The sequence below is a fragment of the Pholcus phalangioides genome, unplaced genomic scaffold (assembly GCF_987345545.1).
Source record: "Pholcus phalangioides strain wild (caught in Gottingen) unplaced genomic scaffold, Ppha-v1.0 ptg000009l_1, whole genome shotgun sequence".
NCBI lineage: Eukaryota > Metazoa > Arthropoda > Arachnida > Araneae > Pholcidae > Pholcus > Pholcus phalangioides.
This window is the reverse complement of record NW_028301602.1, coordinates 54,830,886-54,849,129: the sequence shown is the minus strand read 5'-3', so window position 1 is coordinate 54,849,129 and position 18,244 is coordinate 54,830,886. Positions and strand designations below refer to the sequence as shown.

Below are 18,244 nucleotides of genomic sequence, written 5' to 3'. Positions count from 1 at the left end.
ATATACCGGCGGAGGGCGTGACGTATCTCAGGACCGCAGATATCGTCATTTGCATAGGTGTCCAAATACTTATTGGTAGATAGTGTATATGTAACATTTCTGTGTGTGTGACGACGATTGAACTAAAATTGTAGATTTGTATAGAGAACATAATTTTTTTATGAATATAAATTATAGAAGAGTTGATCCACTTTGCCCAAGAATATTTAGAAGACACCAACGAATAAGGCAAATACACAAACAATAATAAAAGTCCTAATGCATTTCAACACCAATGGGTGCCGTCTTCAGAGGAAAAATTTTAACCACTAGTTTCGCTGACCGAGTTTCCCATTTGGGTTGAATACCAAATCTTCACGCTCGGTTGCTCAGCGGAAGAAGTACGTCTGTTCACTTCAAACGTCGTGGTCAGAATGAAGCTGTGAGCCTGCGTGAGATACTAATGCAGCGTCCTGATTGGACCTTTGCAGAATAGTGCTATCCGATTGGTCCATTCGAATTTTCTTGTAATTCCCGCTCGAAATGAATTTAAGCCATGGTGTTGCGATCGGGGGTGTAGATTTATTATCGTTCACTAGTATATTTTTGAAGGCCCGAATATATGTGCCTTCGTAGAAATCTAGATCAACTGTGGACTTGACTTTGTGAAAAACTCTCGCTTCTTGAAATTTGAATTTGTGAGAGACCATTCAGAGAAAGTGTAGTCATACCCTACGATCCAATACTCTCACTAAAGATCAAACCGATTCTTAAAAAGTATCTAACAACCATAGATGTGCCCACTAAAAACTTTGGTTTCATGCCCCCTAAGGATGCTATACCGCAGAATAAACAATGGGGCATTTATTACATTCCATGTGGTGATTGCTCTCTTGATTGTATAGGACAGATAAGGAGACCCATAAAAGCAAGATTAAATGAACACGCTCGCTGTGTTAAGAATCAGGAATGTGAAAAATCGACCATCGCCGCTCACTGTTGGCAAGAAGGCCACAAATTCAAATTTCAAGAAGAGAGAGTTTTTCACAAAGTCAAGTCCACAGTTGATCTAGATTTCTACGAAGGCACATATATTCGGGCCTTCAAAAATATACTAGTGAACGATAATAAATCTACACCCCCGATCGCAACACCATGGCTTAAATTCATTTCGAGCGGGAATTACAAGAAAATTCGAATGGACCAATCGGATAGCACTATTCTGCAAAGGTCCAATCAGGACGCTGCATTAGTATCTCACGCAGGCTCACAGCTTCATTCTGACCACGACGTTTGAAGTGAACAGACGTACTTCTTCCGCTGAGCAACCGAGCGTGAAGATTTGGTATTCAACCCAAATGGGAAACTCGGTCAGCGAAACTAGTGGTTAAAATTTTTCCTCTGAAGACGGCACCCATTGGTGTTGAAATGCATTTGGACTTTTATTATTGTTTGTGTATTTGCCTTATTCGTTGGTGTCTTCTAAATAATATAAATTATGTCTGTCTCACACAGGCCAAAAATCAACCATTATTTACCTTCAACTATTAAGGCATCATAAAATTTACTAGTTATTTTCTTATTTTTCCCCCTGTAGATGTTCTTTGTCCCTTTCAGTAGCTCAATAGGTATCTTATATGAGTACATCCTTGAATTTCTGTAATTCATGCTCACACTTCCACTTTATTGCAGTAGGATTCTGTTTTAGTTTTCCTTATCTGAGAAATTCACACTGACATAACCTCTTTCAAAGAAAGGGATATACACCACACAAAATAAAACCAGTGTATTTTAAATTTATCGCAAAAATTCCAATTAATATAATTTCTTAAAATTAGTTTGTTGTGCTTAGATCTACAGATATTCGGACGACTCGAATATTCAGCAAAAGGGCCAAATACAGAATATTTGTCCCATCTCTAGCAACAATGGTTCCTTGACCTCGGGGTTGGGTTTTTGAAGTCAAAAACTCATTTTTGGCGCCAAAAATGACAGAGCCGGAAATGGGTGATCGGTGGACATCTAATCCTTTCAAAGAAGACTATTTTGAACTGGCTTTTGATTGTCGATTCCAGAAAAGGAGAAATTGCTAGAGCTCGCATCAGATACCCCTTTGAACATCCTCTTCAATGACGGGATGGTGAACCTAGTCAGTTTTTGGGCTTGCTGCAGTGACGAATATGTTGAACTTTCTAGAAAAGCCATAATATTTTTGTTGCCGTTTGTTAGCACAGAGCTTGTTGAAAGGGCGTTTTCTTCATATAACTTTTACATGAAAATGAATATAGAAGCAAATTGAACGCAGCTCTGGCTTTGAGTTTGTATTTATCCTCTTTTGGGCTTAATTTTTCAAAACTTTGTAATTCAATACAGTCCCAAACATCACATTCATTTTTTTCCCAATCTTTGCGTTAATTTGTTTGCTTACTTGAAAAATAAAAAAGCTAAATAGTGAGAGAAAAAATAGACCATTTAATTTAATTCAACATGTACCTTTTTTTTTTGGTGAAACAGATTGTGGGGGGGGGGGTTCCGGAGGATTCTGGGTTGTGGGTACGCGGAAAGGAACCGAACCAGCTGGGGGTACGCGGACTGAAAAAGGTTGGGAACCACTGGCTTAGAGGGTGGGTTGCAATGAATTTATTAAAAATAAATTTTGCGTTCACATAGCCTTCAAATAACATTAAAATTAACAAATTGATTATAATAGCATATAAAGTTATTTTCTTTCTAAATTTCAATTTAAAAGAAATATATATTTTTGCATTAAAAAAATAAATTTTTGATCGTCAAGGAGGGGGACACGAGCCCACTATCCTCTCCCCTCCCCCCCACCCCCGTACGTCTCTGATCCCATCAATATGCATTAGGATTCAGAGAAGCAGGGCTGATGGTGAAATTTTGCTGCAAAAGGGGAGAGGGGGTGAAAAATGGCAAAATATTTGCTTACGTAATACTTGAACGACCCCTCACCTATATTCTGATGATTATTTGTTTCTGGAGTACATTTATCACACAAAAGTTTCTATTTTCTACTACTAATTCAAATTTGCAACACATACCAGTTTTTTTAACACAAAAATGTTCTGTGCAGAAAGTGTGGAAGGAAAGCATCTTTAACATACCTGTTTATCACATTGGTGGCATTTATACAGTTTTTTTTTTTTTTTTTTGGAAAACTTCATACTGTCCTTACATCACAGATACAATATAATGGCATCAGATGACCTGACATCTTTTTTCAGTTGACAACATGGACCTGGATGAATAATTAACCCCTTCGTTTGTAGAAGATCCATTGTCACTTCTCTTTATAATTTCAAGTGCAAACTACAATCTGCTTCTAGCAACTCTGAATGACTTTTCCAACTTGCTATAATGGTCATATGGCAAATGTTTTCCCAATGAAATGCACAGCTGTAGCTTTGATCAGGTTCTTGAAATAATTTTTTTTATCCCATGCAATTGGTTTTTCGGATCGCTCAAAACTTTCTGGCTTTTTCTTGAAATTTTCACATTAATATTGCAATTACGTTTTGCCAATGTTTTCTGCAATACATCTTTTGAAGAACGCTTCGGGAGTTTTTAACACGTCATTGTTGCAAAATTGTCTACCATTCCTCATACATCAGTTGGAACTGTTGTCACTAGATCATTTAGGCCTACAACAATAGCCTCTTCACCCATGATGTGCCTAGGTTCATTAGCAGGTAATTGACATACATCTACATCCTGTAATTCAGAATGTGAAAGAGTTTCTAAATATAATACAACTACTTCTCATGATACCATTTTCACATGCTTGCACACAGCTTAACATAACAAGACTATGTATGATTGCCGATCCCTGTTTGATTAGTCTGCAGTTTACAAAAGCATGCATTTCTGAGACTGCAAAAATAAAAAAGTACTCACTCGATATAAACAATCAACCCCAGAAATCATTCTTCTGTGTCATATTACCCAGAATTTGCTCCTATACACATGTCGAATAATGACAACACCCTTTGGTTTGAGCAGGAAAATCGAGGCAGCTCACTACACATAAGATATCCCTAGAATCCTGCTCTCTTGAAAGGCCAATGATCCATAAATGGAACATGTATTTTTGAACACACTTAGCTTGTTCGTGTGTAACAGTACAAAGAAACTAATTGATTTACTTTGATACATTAAGAGGCAGAAACACAAAATTTTCAATTTACTTCAAAATTGAAAGTTTGGCAAATTTTAATCAAAATTATAAAAAAATGTCAAGTTTGAAAACTGTCAAAGAAATTTATATCAACCTGAAATTTTCGGAATTTACTTCAAAAAATACTTTGAACTCTTCTGTATATACAATAAAAAACTGGAAATATGTCTGTGAATTAATTTTTATCTGATATTTTCGCAAATAAAAACCATGCTTAATTTATGGAACATTGACCTTTAACAGTAGAACCGTGGCACTTTCAATATACCTAGAACCGCAGAGTGGGTCAAATTGACCTAAACTGTGAAAAAGCGTGTTTCATAGCAAAAACAGGGATTTCTTTTCGTTTCCTGTGTTTATCTCTACCCTTATCCACAGTTGTTTAATTGCATATTCATAACGGAAAAATATATTTGTTTATGAATATAAAATGGGCTTTAAAATTGATGAAAAATAATGTAATTCAGTAAAAATAAGATGCCGCTGTGGTGGTTAAGTGGTCATAGTGGCGGACTTGCATTGCGAGAATCAGGGTTCGAACCCCACTGTCACCACAGTGGTGGTCGGCTGAAGTTGGTTTCCCGTGGTTCCCAACTTCGAGGCGCAAATGCGAGCCGATCTCCCCATTAAAAAGTCTCTATAAATCATTCAATCATTATACTTCACTCATAGTTAGAAAAACTGGTGGCAGATGGCAGCACTACTACACATAACAAGCATTACACAGAATCAAACTTCACGCCAGGTTTCACTACATGCACATTCCAAAATGTACCAATTTGTTAGAGGTTCTGCAGAGGAATATAGATGAGGTGCATGTCTGGTTTAGTAGTAGTAGTAAAAATAAGATTTAGTATAAATTATTTACTCTATTCAGTCCAAAAAAAAATTTCAGTAATCACATAATATGACAAAGATGTAAAATTGGCATGTCAAATGGAGTATGAGAAAGTTTATAATGTGATTCTGTCAATAAGTATTGATTTCTTACTGTGGAATTTATGATGAGCAGTTGAGCAATTTTTTTTTTTTTTTTTTTTTTTTTTTCATTATTCTTGCTCATTCATCGCATGTTGAAGTGGCACAACCTATGCAAAAATTAAGTTTTGTTTCCACTTTTGATGTTACCTGATATTGGACTCATTTATTTTTATTTATTATTTTGATCACTCAAGAACAGTTATATGATCAAGAGCTCATGAACGTTTCCTTTGGCACAAGAGCAACACATGATGAATGCAGCTCTTCAATAAAAAGGAACTGCATTTGAAAAATAGTTCTGGCCTTCTGTACTGCTCTATACAAAATCCAGGAATATTTTTATAGTGAGATCTAGGATGTTGTAGAAAACATTTGTGATGCTACCTTCACCGAATATTTTCTTTGGGCATTTGGTCGTTACAACTATGATTGTTACATTTTGTTGAATTGTAGTGTGAAATAGTTTGTGTGCAAGCTTTTTGGGGCTACCACTGCCATTATCGACTGCCAGGTGAAGCATGCTGAGTAATGAAAAACTTATATCGCCCTTTCCTTAATAAATTGTTATTATGGCATTGTTTTCCAGTAGCGATGTTTCATACAACTGTAGTTTCACTATCTTTATTGCGTCAGATAATATTGCTCTTCGATTTTGTCTCTACTAAGCTTGTATTTTTTTCTTTTAGTATTTGAACCAGCTTCAGTGTATAGTAAAAAAAAAAGTTTCGGTTGAGGCATTTCTGGCCTTGTTCTCAAATGGCTTGATCAGTTGCATCACTATGTGCTCTGAAGGAAAGATTTGTTGGACGCGATACTTCCCAAGGTTTGGAAATTTGTGTAAAACGTATTTGGTGCCAACCAGAATTTTATTTTTCTGTGACATCATTTGCCTACAGAAATTTCAACTACACATTTTATCTAGAGTTAAGCTTTTTAGTTCTACTGCCTACCCTTTAAAAAAAAAATCTTGTTATTAAATATTAATCTTAAATTGGCCTTGACCTTGAAAGACCCTTATTTATTTAGAAATACTTTTTAGGAATAATACCTTGGGTCAAAATGACCCAAACCATGGTTCTGGGTATACGTGCTTATAGCTCTGAACCAAGAAATGGGAAGATAATAAAATTTTCGAGAATTAATATTCATATGATATCATGAAAGGTCACAATTTTTTTATCGTCTGCGTCTAAGTTTTCGAGATAAATGAAAGCGAAGTTTGATTTGGGTCAAATTGACCCACTTCGCGGTTCTAGTGTTAAACGGTTAAGGCATATATAAGCCATCACTACCAAATTAGAGGACGTTTTGGTTCTAAAATTTAGTATTTTGATTGTTAGATGTATTCCAATGTTATGCGCGCGATAAGGGCATCGTTTTAAGTATCAGGGATTATCTAAATAATTTAATAACAGAAATCAGCATTACATATATATGCTGTAAAAGAAACACCTATTCGTTATGAAAAGAGTACAGCAGATGTTTATATCTATACATGTATATGCAATTAAAGAAATTTTGGAAGGTCAAGAATCGTCTTGAATTGAAGAATATCAAATCATTCCATAGTTTTCTTCAGCTTTATGCTGTACTTTTTTCAAATTGTATATTGTATAAGAAAAAACTATGGGTCATAGCCAAAGAAGTGTACATTCCACATTTTTGAGGAGAAAAATTCAAAGTTGAATTTTTGAAACAAAATTGATCTTAAGTTATAGCCAATGACTTGAACTTTGATAAATTTCATAAATATTTTTCACTTTGATCTTGTAATATTTTATTTTTGAGGTTTTATGACTGAAAATAATGGATTTTGTCTACTCTTGTTACGAAAACAAATAATCGCTGTAAAAAAATAAATATTTCTGTTGTTTTTACCCCTTAAAATAATGAAATCAGCTTATTTCTTACACATGGACTGAAAAAAGAGTAGATTACAAAAAATTTCGACTTTTTTTTCTGTCGTTTTGATCGTTTTTCAACTATTGAAATTAAATTTTTTTATTTCTGGCAGACAATGGATTGATAACTTATAATTTAACATCTTAGTTTGAAGGGCTTTTTAATTTTTTTGCCTGTGAATTGCAAAAGTGCTTCCTGTAACAGAGTGGACACCATTGAAACAGTGGACAGAAATGCTTAACTTAGATTAAGCAATCACAATTATTCTAACTACACTTTTATTTTTACAACAATTATATTGACAATATGAAAGGTATCCCAGGGACTCCTCTATGACATCTGAAAAACATCCATGCTATGAGGAAATTTAAAAAAAAACGCCCCTCCCCCTCTTGGTTTGAATTTTGGCTCTGGCAAAATTTTTAAAATCTGGTCAAAGTGGATGTAAGAGATATCTTATAGATTAAATCAGTTTCCATTCTGTTGGGTTGGTTGAGTTTTTGGAAGATGCAACAAAGTGGACAAATTAGCCTAAATTTTTTTTTTTTTCATTAGAAATTCAAATGAATTGTGAAAACTTCTATATTTTGAAGCATATCTCCATAAGCTATCACTAGATGCTGATATAGATGAAAAAAAAGCTTAATTATTTATGATAATGACGTAACAGAGTGGACATCTGGCAGAGAAAAATCTGGTACTAAAGACATAACATGAATATTAAGTCGTTTCACAAAAGTCAAATCCCAAATTGTTGAGCAAGCATTAAAAGTGCGCCTTTCAATTTGCCATCAGATTTTATTTGGTATAAAAATATATTTCCCAAATGACCGTAACAGAGTGGACATTTTAAAATGGGAAAATTTCGGGACACAAAAAGTTTTTCATAAGAAAAAAAAAATTTTCTCAAAATTTATTGTCAGTTTTGTTCATCTATGGTACGTATATAAAAAAGTGATTCCAAGTTTTCTGAAAAAAAATTCAAGGTTAGCACCAAGTCTCTTTGTTTAACACTTTTTTTGAAGCTGGGACAGCCAGATTTTGACGTTTTGCTACAATGATTTTTTAAAAAAATTATATACCATCTGAAACAAATTAAGAAACACTGCATGACAGAGAATTAAATGAAGAACTAGAAAAAAATTAAAATTACCACCAGAGTGCTCTGAACTTTTGTAAAAAAATTAGTTCGGAAACAGTTTGTACACTTTTTTGGGAATGACCCATACAAAAAAGTAATTTGTCTGCTTTTTAATCAGTGGAAACCCAATGCCACATTGTAATGTATTGAAAATAATTAGTGTAATTATATCTAAGTTTAGCCCCCTACATTTTTCTGTAATTTTTTCCATGCACAAAATCTAGTTAAGTTTATTTAAATTGACGTACCCTGTTCAGATTCTAATATATAATTGTGTATGCACCTTGTGCACATTTCTCTGTGGAATTTAAATCCAGGTTCTACTGTTAGACCGGTATCACACTATAAAAGTTCAGAAAACTTGAAAAATGAGACCAATATGATTATTGGTTCCATTTGCTTGAACGTAACCGATAGTTATTGGTTGCATTTGTCAAGTTTTATGAAAGAATTTTTAAGCGTAGTCATACCTTACTGCAATTTTAACAACAGTTCTTATAAAAGGTGTGAAATATCTAAATGCCTATTATAACACAACATATTGTAATGGGGGGGTATAACACAACATTGTAAGGGGGGGGGGAAATTACTGTTTTAAAATACTTTCTCTGATTATGGTAGAAACAAGTTATCTCAATAAACTAACTTCCCTGTTGCCATAAAATATTCATTTCAATACTCCAAATATATGCATCAGCTGCTGAAAAATGTATTTGCCAAAAACTTGAAACTGTTGGCATGATTTAATAGTTTAGTTATCTTATTGGCTACTTTCATAAATAATTTGATAGAACACTCCCATATCTAGAGCAAACAGAGCTCAACCCATTTGGGATGCTAGTTAATATCTACATATAGCTTTAAAAGGGTTGAAATATTAGGTTTTCAAATTTACTTTCCCAGGGCTATTGTAACAGGTGCTGTTTTTTTTTTCATCCCTTTGAAGTTGTGCTTGTCACCTCAGCTTAGTGGGTGGGGTCTCAGCTGCTGTGTGACGTGATGGCCCTGATACTTCTTTTGGCAGATGGTATCAGCACGTGAAATCTGCTATAAAGATGTGGCTTATTTTAAATTTTAGTTGTTTATTTTTCTATTTTAAGTGAGATTTCTCTTTATAGTATTGTTTTAGTATCACTGATATGCACGTGTGGTTATTTTTATAATCTTTAAAATTATATATCTTAATAATTATATAAATTATTGTAATTATTTTTTATAATCTTTTTATAATCCATAAGCTAAGAAATGGATTAAATCCAAGAAATTATTGGTAAGTTGTAATGCCTTTGATATTAATTAGCACTCAAAATAATGTAAAACATTGTATATACAGTCGATGCTCAATATAACGACCCCTTCATCCTGTCTACAACAGATATTATATTGGGATGGTCGTTATATCAAAAGTTAAACATATATGATAGTTGTTCTATATGGAAACATTTGGGACTTTTCTTACTGGTTGTTGTAATGGACTGGTCACTTAAACAAGGCATCGTTATAACAAGAGTGGACTGTATTAGGCTTTTTTTATATATTTGCTTCCCATGTTTTTATGTTGGAGTTGTATTGGTAATAACGTCAACCATTCTATAAACTACATCTAATTCAAATGAAAACAAAAAATATAATCAAAAATTGTTTGTTATGAAGTTCAAAAGATAATTGAAATTATGTCTCAAGTTAGTTAACTTTTATTGAGTTGATTGAAAGCTAACATATGTGATTCAACTGAAATAGATTGGAGGAAAATATTATTGGAAGTTACCTCATAAGCAAGTGCAAAATTTCTTATTTTAAATGTTTAAATGAAACAAGCCAATAAATATACAGATACTAATGACAATCATCAAAAAGATAATTTTAGAAAGAATTTGGTAAAATGGACAGTGTACAGCAATTGCAAACTATCATAACCAACAAGGTAGCAAAAGCAGGCGCACAGCACTCGGTTCTGTCAGGGCAATGATTTCATTCATGATAGATTATATAGCTCTGATAGATCCCTTGGTTAAATGACACAAAACTGCTGGCATCAGGAACAAAAATTTCATAACTACCTCCAGGTCTTTACAAATGCTAGGTTGCCATGACAACTGAAAAATTCATGTTCCTGCCTAAATTTTTCTGTGTGAGATAACTAAATTGGAGTGTGACCAGAACACCAAATTTTCAGAATTTATGCCAGTGTCAAAATTTTGATCTTAAAACACTGGAAGGACACTGTCATGTGAAAAATTATTTTGGTAGTTGCAGAGATGAGAGGTTCAGCTGTCCTTACTGGCGTACGGAGAGGGGAGTAGATACTTGAGCTTAGATTTAAGTGTTTTTTTACAGTTAAATGTAGCAGCTTCCCGGAAGAGAAAAAAAAAATCACTCTCCCCCCCCCCCCCCCCCCCGAGTATGTCTATAGGTGCCTAACCTTTATTGGGTTGCAAACCCTAAAGCAGAATATTTCAAGATCTGTGATGTACGTCACAGAACAATCGGGGAGAATTTTAACCCTTAACTGGCGTGGTGGAGTCATCTTGATATCCCGCATTGTTCATCTTGCCACCCCTTGCAGAAGAAATGCATCTGGGCCATCTTGTTTATATGTGTTTGACAAATTTCTGATGATGTTTTTCCACTTTTTCCTCCCTCTATATCATTGATCAAAGTTTCTGTGGGGTGATAATGACCCCACTCGCATAAGGTGTTTTTTGTGTGATGACCAGAGTGTTTGCAATTGAAATGGCATCTCAGAAGAGCGGCAGTTTTTTCAATGGTTTCAAATTAATCATGAAACATTGGATATCTAAAGTTGAGCATGAGGATAGAGCTGTTAGTGAATTGTATGCAAGATCTGTGTCATCAACATGTTGTGGTGTTTTTTGAAGGACCGTGTTTCTGACTTTGAATAAGACTAATTTTGATGCTTGTAAAAATATAGTAAATATTATTTTAATTTGTAAATTTTATTTATTTTTTTATTATTTTTTTTTTAGAATAGAAATAGAAATAGTTTATTAAGAGAAAAAAAAAACAATATATATAAATATATAAATACAGTATTCTACTCAAGGGATCGCTTGATCCGTCCAGAGTATACAAACATAAATTTTTCTTAGTATATTTTAGTCATATCTGTTAATTTTTCAATCACAAAAATTGAATTGAAAAAATTTTATATATTTTTTTTAATTTTCAAAATTCAATGTATCCTTCTATTTTTTTCAAATGTGGGTCAAAATAATTAAAGAAATTTGAAAATGTTTTTAGCAGGGTTGGCAGGTTTTTGACACATGGCAGTTTTTGACGGTTTAAACCGCAGTTTGGCTGTCGCGTCAAAAACCCTCCATCAAAAACCTCAAATATTGCTTTTCGATATAAAAATTCTCATTATTGGAAATGCAGACGTTAATTGCATGTAATGTTTAAAGTGACTATGTTATACAAAGAATAAATATTTAATATGATTCTAAAATAATTTTCTACTCTCAACAGAATTATTTTGGACAATAGGCTATGTGTGTTTTTTTATATAAAATTTGAATAAAGCATAACATGAACATTGAAGGGGAAACTGTGGAACAATTTGACGTTCTTTGATTCAAGATGATTCTTGACCTTCCAAAATTTTTTCAACTGCTTATATATGTTGTATTGATATAAACCGTCTGCTGTCCTCTTTTTACAACAGATAAGTGTTTAAAAAAGTTTATTACATCATGTATGTAATGTTGATTTCTGTTATTATTAAATTATCTAGATAACCACTGATACTTAAAATGATACTCTTATTGCGCATAACATTGAAATATATCTAGCGATCAAAATGCTAAATTGTAGGACAAAAATGTCATTTAATTTGGCAATGCTAGCTTGTATGTCAAACTTAGTTATTTTTACTTTTGCACTATGATATGGTACATTTACTAGCATTTCTAGTGCAATGGTTTTCCAATTGAAGCTGTATTCAAACGTGCAAAACAAATGCTTTGGGTATCAAGTCTTGTCAGCTCTGCTTTTGTTGAAAATACTCTTTAAAACTCTGTGAATTTATACACACTGATTTAAGAAATTTTTTGGTAAAAATAAATGAGTTTAATTAGTGCATCAACAGATGCTGCGTGAGAATTTTTGTATGGAATAAAATTTTGGGCAGATCAGAAAATTTAAAATATCAAAATAGATATTTTTCCTCAGTAATTATAATTCTGAATATAAAACCCTTTAATCGAAATAAAAGTAAGTGTTTTGTTATTTAAGATGTCTATCAAGTTAAAAACTATTTGACATCATTGACAGTAAGATTTTGATAGTTAATACAGAGTTAGTTTCTGGGGTCAAAAACCAACTCTGATGCCTTATCATACATATTTTGAATAAGCAGCTCTATTCCACTTAGCAAATTGAACACAGGTAATGAGTAGCTTAGATAAATAAACCATAAAACTATATTTTATATGTTCTAGGCTCTTATGTTGAAGAAATCAAAATTGCAAATTATAATTAACATTTTGTTTTAATTATTGTAATAAATTAATGTTTAAAAATGAAACATTCTGGTATGCAAAAAAGTAAGTTTTTCATGATGTTGTATACCTATTGTGTTCAAAACATTATCAAAATTCATTCATTTAGGTTTTTGATGGTTTAAACCAGTTTTTGAAGGTTGTCATGTCAAAAACTGTTGACATCAAAAACCCAACCCTGGTTTTTAGTGACTTGATTGATATATGAATAGAGTCGTGTGAGAAACCCATTGCTGTTTTAAATGCATTAATACTTGCTGCGATCAAAACGGCACCACAATGTCAGTTGTGCACAGAATTTTCAGAACGCCAGTTAAGAAAAGTGTAGAAAACACGATGAAGGGGAGTTTTACAGCAGAACATTTCTCCTCAACGAAGAGCCTGCTGCAGAACAATGCAAAACATTCTGCTTTTGGTGTTGCAGAATGTTTTTTTTTTAAATTAATTTCTTGTGGTTTAATCCTTTTGGCCTCTCATTTATTTACTGGATGTGGTGTATTTTTCTGGAGGCACCACAGAGGTTGGAAACCTATTAAAAACTGTGACATACACCACAGAACAATCTCTGGAAGTATATTGAGAAAACTCTTCCCTCTGCGTAAAAAAACACTGTAATGGGAATTTTTGCTGCGCAGAACAATTAGTCGACTGAGGACTCATTTCAAACAATGAATGATATTCTGCTTTGGGACCTCAGACCAAAATTCAGTGATCATAAGTAGTATGTTTTACATACCTGAGTTGGGGTATAATCTAGAACAGGGCTTGACAAATCATTGGTGCCAGGTTTCCATGATGACTAAAAAATTGGTGATACCACTCCAAAATTATCATACATGATAATTAAGTTAAGCTTTAGGATACCATGTTTGCTAACTTGAAAATTAGTCTTTTTTTCCTCTCAATTTATCAAGCTCTGGATGTAATAATTTTTGTTATTTAGCAAATGTTTTTTTATTTCATTTTCAGCCACAAGCGATCATTGTGGATGTGGGCTACTGATCGTGCTCCTATTGCTAAAAGATGGACATGGCTTCAATCTCAAGTTCAAGACTTGGAATACAGAGTGCGGCAGTTTGCTGACCTGCTGCAGCAAGCCCGTGGGGCTAAAGGTGAAGTGAATTTTGAGGACTCTTTTCAGTCGGATTCTGTGTCTCGGCATACAGCACTTCCTCCTACTGCGTCATCTGTAGACCATTCTTTTTTATTGAAAAAGGCTCTACGATCAGTGAATGGCTGTTTGGGTCATACTTCTGTCACTTCTAATAACAGTAGCTTTCATCCGTTTTGTGGTGTTCCTCTCTCTGCAGAATCTTGTCTGAGTGGTGTGCCAGAATGTGGCATTGGGCATAATGTTGTTGATGATTGCAGTTCTGTGAGTAGGACACGTCCTCGTGTAGTCTCTTCGTTTAGAAAGAGGAAGCTCTTGAGAACTTCAGCACTTCATGTAATCGGAAAGAAAGCTGCTCGTTTAGCAAATGTTAAGTGTAACTGTAATTCAAGATTGGATGTGATGCCTTGTATACTGTGTGGTGGTCGTTACAATAGCACACAAAGTGTGGACCCTTGTGGGATGCCCCTCCTGGAGAGGGTGGCCTTATTGCAACCAAGTTTCCACCCTATGCTGTCATTACAAAAAGGTAAAGTTGCTTTATCTCAATATTTTTATGCATGTTTATTTTAAAATTCACAAACACCTTTTTTTGAATAATGTAAATGACTTTGAAGTAAATTCTAATTACTTGTGTGTTTAAAAATCTTATATATATATAAAATTGATTTTCTATCTGTCTGTCTGTGTATGTATGTTCTCTATACAAATCTACAATTTTAGATGAATCGTCGCCAAATTTTGCATATATACCAAATGGGACCCGACTTAAAAACGATAGGCTACTCTAAATTTTTGTCAGAGCAGGGTAAGTGCCCCAAATGGACAAAAAACTGTAGGGCAACAATGGTTTTCAGGCCTCAACAATCAGGCCTCAGAACGTTTACTTTGGTTACCGTAGTTCCCTAGCAATGTGTTTCAGACGTGTATATGCCTTTACAATGGTTTGTCACTTCTTTAATCCTGTTAGTATATGTATAATAGTTTATCCCTTTATAATGGTTTGCCAATACTACACAATACTACTATTCAATACAATTACATTTCAATACTCTCAGTAATGAGGCTTTTTGAATAGATGTCATAATCATCATCAGCATCGCTTTGAGGGTCAGGAAAAGGGTGAGACTCATAGAAATCAGTGTTAAAATTGCCGATTTTACTGTAGAAATGCTGAAATTTGGTGGGGTTTTCCGTTAAAAAATTATTGATGTATAGAATTCCAGATTTCTGAAATATTGTGTTTGCTTAGAGATATACGAAGCCCAAGAGATTGAATATGAAGTAATTAGCCGGACCTACTTTTAAGTTTGGTATTCATGTAATAACATTGATTTCAACTTTTTATTTATATCTTCTCAAGCATGAAAAATTAATGTCTCCGTATTATCTTTTGATATTCAACTGCATCAATTCATAGAGTTTAGGTTGTTTTAAAATTAATTATGGGCCCATAAAAAGTACATCGAAAAAAGTGGCAGTGGTGGGGTTCAAACCTGGGTCCTCACAATACGAGTCCGTCACTCTGACTATTTGACAACCACCATTAGAATGCCATTTGGAATATCCACCATATTTAGAATATGCTGTTATTCCCTTAAATCTGCTCAAATAAAAGTTGTATGTTAAACACTTTGAATGTTGTGATAACAACTTGGTTCAAAAGGCAAGAAACAACTTTCACCTGTAGAGCCACAGAGCAGGTAAATTGTTATTAATAAGCACAGCATTAAAAAAAAAAAAAAATTTAAGCTCAATGTGTGTGTGTGTGTGTGTGACTGGACTTGAGTGTGAAATTGTGGCATTATGTGCAAAAATAGCAGATACCTTTCAAGTCTTGTTATTCCATTTCTAAATCGTGACAAACTTGTCATCTTTATATGGGTCATTCCCAAAAAATGTGTAAAAACCCTTTCCGAGACTTTTTGTAATTTTTTGTTTAAATTTCAGAGCACTTTGGCGGCAATTTAAATTTTTTTCTAGTTCTTCATTTAATTCTTGAATTCCGCAGAAATCTTGGACTCGCATTTTATATATGTGCCATAGATGAACAAAACTGACGATAACATTTTGAGAAATATTTTTTTTCTTATGAAAAGCTGTTTTTGTTGTTGTTGTTGTTCGTATCCCGAAATTTTTCCCATTTTAAAATGTCCATGCTGTTACGGTCATTTGGGAAACATATTTTTATATCAAATAAAATCTGATAGCACATTGAAAGGAACAGTTTTAATGCTTGCTCAACAATTTTTGGTTTGACTTTTGCAAAATGACTTAATATTCATGTTATGTCTTTAGTACCAGATTTTTCCCTGTCAGATTTCATTATCATAAATAATTAAGATTTTTTTTTTTCATCCATATGAACATCAAGTGATAGTACATGGAGATATCCTTTAAAATATAAAAAAGTTTTCATCAATTCTTGAAATTTATAATGAACAAATAATAATTTAGGCTAATTTGTCCACTCTGTTGCATCTTCCAAAAACTCAAGCAATGCAACAGAATGAAAACTATGATTTAAAGTAAATTTTTCTTAGTTAAAAGGTTTTGAAGGTTCAAGTTAAATTTAATAAGTTATCTATTCAATTTTAACCCTTTACCATATTCTCCATCATGTAATTTTCTCAGTAAAACACGAAAGTAATGGAGTACAGATCCAGGGAGAGTTTCACTCTGGATCACTAATGTGAGAGACATAAATGCGAGATTTATACCAACATCAAATTGCTATTCAATTTCAACAAAAAACTTTGAAATAAAAGAAGAATCATCCTGATGGTATCATATACAGCTGAGCAACTGCAGTGGCCACTTTGACCAGATTTTAATCATTTTACCCGACTAAAATTCTAACTGGGGGGGGGGGGGGTCGCAGGATCGTCTTAAGAGCATCATAGGGCCCTAGGCCAAGTGGTTTTTTTGCAGCCCTACCTGGTAAATTCTAGAAAATTTTTCAACTGGATCTAATTTTTATGAGGCCTCTTCTCTTGAGGCCCCAGGGCCCATGCATTAAGACAGCACTGGGGAGTGGGGGTGAGCGTGTTTTTAGAATTTAGTCATGGAGTGGACATTTTTCAAAGGTTATAAGAGGAGTTTCTGAGTTACCCAGAGATGCCAGTGTACTTTAATTTACCTGGGTCCCAGGACCCATGTAAATTAGTGTTATAGTAGTTATAGATTATAAACTGAAGAGCCAAAAAAACTGGTACAGGCATGCGTATGCAAATAAATAGATATGGAACCAATCAGAGTACGGCGCTGTGGTCGGCAACGCCTATATAACACAACAAGTGTCTGGCATAGTTGTTAGATCGGTTACTGCTGCTGCAATTGCAGGTTATCGAGATTTAAGTGAGTTTGAACGTGGTGTCGGCGCACGAGAGATGGGACATAGCATCTCTGAGGTAGCGGTGAAATTTGGATTTTCACGTACGACCATTTCACGAGTGTACCGTGAATATCGAGAATCCGGTAAAAAAATTAAATCTATGACATCGCTGCGGCCGGAAAAAGATCATGCAAGAACGGGACCAACGACGACTGACGAGAATCATTAAACGTGACAGACGTGCAACCCTTCCGCAAATTGCTGCAGATTTCAATGCTGGGTCATCGACGTGCGAACCATTCAACGAAACATCATCGATATGGGCTTTCAGAGCCGAAGGCCCACTCGTGTGCCCTTGATGACTACACAACACAAAGCTTTGCGCCTCGCCTGGGCCCGACAACACAGACATTGGACTGTTGAGGACTGGAAACACGTTGCCTGGTCTGACGTGTCTCGGTTCCAATTGCTTCGAGCTGATAGACGTGTACGGTATGGAGACAACCTCATGAATCCATGGACCCTACATGTCAACAGGTGACTGTTCAAGCTGGTTAAGGCTGGTAGAGGCTCTGTGATGGTATGGGGCGTGTGCAGTTGGCGTGATATGGGACCCCTGATACGTCTAGATACGACTCTGACAGGTGACAGGTACATAAGCATCCTGTCTGATCACCTGCACCCATTCATGTCCATTGTGCATTCCGACGGACTTGGACAATTTCAGCAAGACAATACGACACCCTACACTTCCAGAATTGCTACAAAGTGGCTCCAGGAACACTCTTCTGACTTTAGACACTTCCGCTGGCCACCAAAATCCCCAGACATGAACATTATTGAACATATCTGGGATGCCTTGCAACATGCTGTTCAGAAGAGATCTCCACCCCCTCTCACTCCTACGGATTTATGGTCAGCCCTGCAGGATTCATGGTGTCAATTACCTCCAGCACTACTTCAGACATTAGTTGAGTCCATGCCACATCGTGTTACAGCACTTCTGTGAGCTCGCTGGGGCCCTACACGATATTAGGCAGGTGAACCAGTTTTTTTGGCTCTTCAGTGTATTAGTTAATCCATG

At 34.7% G+C, this 18,244-nt stretch overlaps 1 protein-coding gene across 1 annotated transcript in view; it reads left to right on the top strand.

Annotated features, from left to right (window-relative positions):
* nsl1 (non-specific lethal 1) overlaps positions 1 to 18,244 on the top strand; it is a 95,406-nt gene that overhangs the window by 24,081 nt on the left and 53,081 nt on the right. Inside the window, exon 2 of the mRNA XM_089236557.1 lies at positions 13,685 to 14,355. Within this exon, the coding sequence (XP_089092683.1) occupies positions 13,685 to 14,355 (671 nt within the window). The remainder of the gene's footprint in view (positions 1 to 13,684; positions 14,356 to 18,244) is intronic.